Source organism: Amphimedon queenslandica, unplaced genomic scaffold (genome assembly GCF_000090795.2).
Source record: "Amphimedon queenslandica unplaced genomic scaffold, v1.1 AMPQUscaffold_13301, whole genome shotgun sequence".
Classification (NCBI taxonomy): domain Eukaryota; kingdom Metazoa; phylum Porifera; class Demospongiae; order Haplosclerida; family Niphatidae; genus Amphimedon; species Amphimedon queenslandica.
This window is the reverse complement of record NW_003546463.1, coordinates 110,389-113,751: the sequence shown is the minus strand read 5'-3', so window position 1 is coordinate 113,751 and position 3,363 is coordinate 110,389. Positions and strand designations below refer to the sequence as shown.

Genomic DNA, 3,363 nt, shown 5'->3' with positions numbered 1-3,363 from the left:
AAAATTGTAATAGCCACAATCAGTAGGCCAGCATCATAAAGTGCCTCATGAATATTATAAAAACTAGACAGAGCAAATGATACAATCACCAGCTCTACCAGTACAATGCTAGTTATGTAAATGATGGTTGCAACCTCCTTTGAGTCATTAAGTATCTTGATGCGAACTTTGCGTGTTTGTATGGCAAGAATGAGAGCTATTATTTGAAGCATTCCGAGATAAATGTAAAGAAAAATGAGCCACACAAAGGACGCTGTAGTGAAGCAATGATACACATAATAATCTAGTGGCACTCCTCTTTCCTAGGAATAGAGATTATCGTAATAATCAACTAAGAGCCAGTCATATGTATAATAAACAAAAACTGGGTCATAAATAACATTTTAAGGTAAAAGATTCTTAATCATATACAAGTACTCACATCAAACTTGTTTGAGTTTTCTCTGTCAGATTCCAGTGAGAGCTTCAATCTTGTTTGAGGTATGACAGATCCAATTATCAGTATAGCAGCCATGCCAGCAGTTATTAATAGAATTAAACCAATCAAATGCCAATCAGTAAGTATCTGGATGTGAACAAATATGACTTTAAATTAATATGTGTTTGGGTGATCAATGATAGCATATGCAGTAATAAAAAGGGTAACTGAAAACTATGTGATATCTAATTTGTAAAACTAGTAAAAGAAATTAGAATTTTCCTCAGATATTTCCAAGCGGCAAATTGATATCACATAATTTTGGGAGGACTTACTAGAATATTTTAGCTCCAAAGTTTTATGGTATTAATTAAATAAAGTTTCAAAAAGTATTTATTACATTTTAAATTTAGAAATTGTTCAACTTTTAAAATTTGTAAATAATCCAAATTTAATCGAAATTCGCTCAAACTTTCTATCCAACATAAGTATATGTATATGCTCAGAAAAAACAAAAATGAAGAAATTTTCCTCTTTGATTTTTGGCAAAATTTGGCCAAATACCATGTACTATAGTACTTTAAAAATCCACTGACAAGAAGCTGCATGAGCATTATGCTTAAGTTCTGTTGCACTCCATAAATTGACTTAAACTTTCTACATTGTATATAAACATTAATTATGCATTTTCCTATTATAAAATGTTTCCTAATGGCAATACATTAGTCTAGTTGACTACTACTAAGCATAAAGCATAATATTAGAAAAACAATCATTGCCGATTTGAAAGTAAACAACAAATTAGCTACACCGCTCCACAGCCTATGGTCAATTTGTCAATTAAATAGACATTTCCGTCCAAATGACTGCAGCCCTACGGTTGCAATCACATGCATACTTTTTTATTTGGGGAAGGATTATGAAATATGTAATATATCCTCCACATTTTAGACAGGATAGTTCCAAAAGCAATCGTGTATCCAATGAAATCAAGGTACAATGAAATCTAAATTAATATATAAAAATAAATAAAATAAATCTTCATTGTGGTATAGTCTCACATAGCAGAGTAAGAGTCGAGTTTTCTTAAATCTTTCCTCATCGCTGGTATCAAATGGAAATATTCGTAAAAATATTGAGAGAAAGACCATTGAAGTGCCAGCAATAATGAAATAATTAAGATTAGGACTAATGAGCTTGATTAACCTATAAGTAAAACACACAATAAACAATGGAAGCTAAAAATAGAATTACAGACACATATAATATAATTAGGTGGAGCTACTCATATCAAAAAGTACATAGAATTCGATACTAAAATTAATGGTTAGGAGAGAATTCTCCATTTTTATGACATTTTTGGTGCATATACATGTACTTATGTTGTGCAAAAACTTGGAGTTGATTTTGATCAAAATTAAATTTCTAAACCTGTTCAAAAATTGGGCCAAAACCATATGTACTCAATGCTATACCGTATAGTGCAAAATTTTCAAGGGTTGTAAATTTCATGAATTTTGCAATTTTTGAAGATTTGCAAAAATTACTTCTGCGAAAATTAATTTATTACGGTACAAGATGGCAGACGGCATAAATTTGGGAAAATAAAATCTGCAAAATAGATTTTTAGGCAAATTTGCAAAATTTACCACCCTCAAAAATTTGCGCTACATGATAGTACACAGTATTTGGCCAAATTTTGTTTAAAATGAAAGAAAAAGAATTCTTAATTTTTTCCTGATGCATATACATGTATTTACGTTGCATAGAAAGTTTCAGCAAATTCCAATCAAATTTGAATTTCATTTGCAAATTTTTTAATTTGCTCAAAAATTAGGTCAATGACCAAAGGCTATTATAGCTATCATTTCAGGCCAAATTTCATCAAAAATAACTAGGGTAATTTTTTCATTTTTATTTTTTCTGATACATATACATGTACATGTACTCTGTTGTGTAGAAACTTTGAGCTATTTTTTACAAAATTTTCAAGTTACATACTCAAAAATCAGGCCAATGTACACTGTACATGTACATGTAGAATATGTATCATAAAGGCAGGATTTCAGTTTAGGATTTTTGTTGGTGTAGATGTGAATCCTATACTTGCCCGCGTTTGCGTTACTATTTTTGACAATTTTACAGAGTAAATCCTACACTGTACTTAATCTGTAAATTTGTTTGCTTGTGTCAATTTCTTAATATTTATATTTCATTTGCAAGCACAATCTATGCATGTATATTATCTTTAGATGCTATAAAGTATAATTTTTTGGACTTTTCACACCATACACAATATTGTGAAATGCTCCTTATTCTAATACTGTATTGAAGGGAGTAAAATTTGGCGAATTGCTAAATTTTGGTAATTGGCATACTTTAATTTGGCAAATTTGTGGCTACGTACCATAGAGCATGCACATAATGGTTCAAAATGGCGGGTTTTTTTATTTTGGCAAATGACTATCAAAATGTGAATTCACCAAATTTAATTCCCTCCAGAATTTCTCTCTATACAGTATTACAAAACTCACTTCTTATTTCTAAAATAAAAGGTGAACACAAGACAGATGATGCAGAATACAAGCCCGGCAAAACTGATTGTATAAAAAATGACAACCAATGAGAGATGGAATGTAGACACTATCCTAATAGGAGTACCATCTGATGGAACACCATCTGAGAAGAGAGAGAGAGGGAGGGAGGGAGGATTAAGGGAAAAAGAGGAAGATAGGGAAACAATAATATTTAGATATACACGTTATAGGCTTTGTACCTGGAAATACAGTTTCTGTACTTTCATTGTTCAAATAAACAAAGTTATCTTCAAACCACCTAGCGACCAGCTGCTGCTCATCTACAAATACATATACATGTATATATAATTCTTACATGTACATTATTATAAATGTATACAGATGTTGAGGGTTACTGGATATACACGA

The 3,363-nt window shown here is 30.9% G+C and overlaps 1 protein-coding gene across 1 annotated transcript in view; it reads right to left on the bottom strand.

The window, feature by feature from the left end:
• The window catches only part of LOC109583512 (uncharacterized), a 9,387-nt gene that overhangs the window by 539 nt on the left and 5,485 nt on the right, over positions 1-3,363 (bottom strand). The window contains exons 6-9 of the mRNA XM_019998901.1: positions 1,480-1,624; positions 1,317-1,424; positions 422-565; positions 65-302 (exon numbers count right to left, since the gene is read on the bottom strand). Of these exons, the coding sequence (XP_019854460.1) occupies positions 65-302; positions 422-565; positions 1,317-1,424; positions 1,480-1,624 (635 nt within the window). The remainder of the gene's footprint in view (positions 1-64; positions 303-421; positions 566-1,316; positions 1,425-1,479; positions 1,625-3,363) is intronic.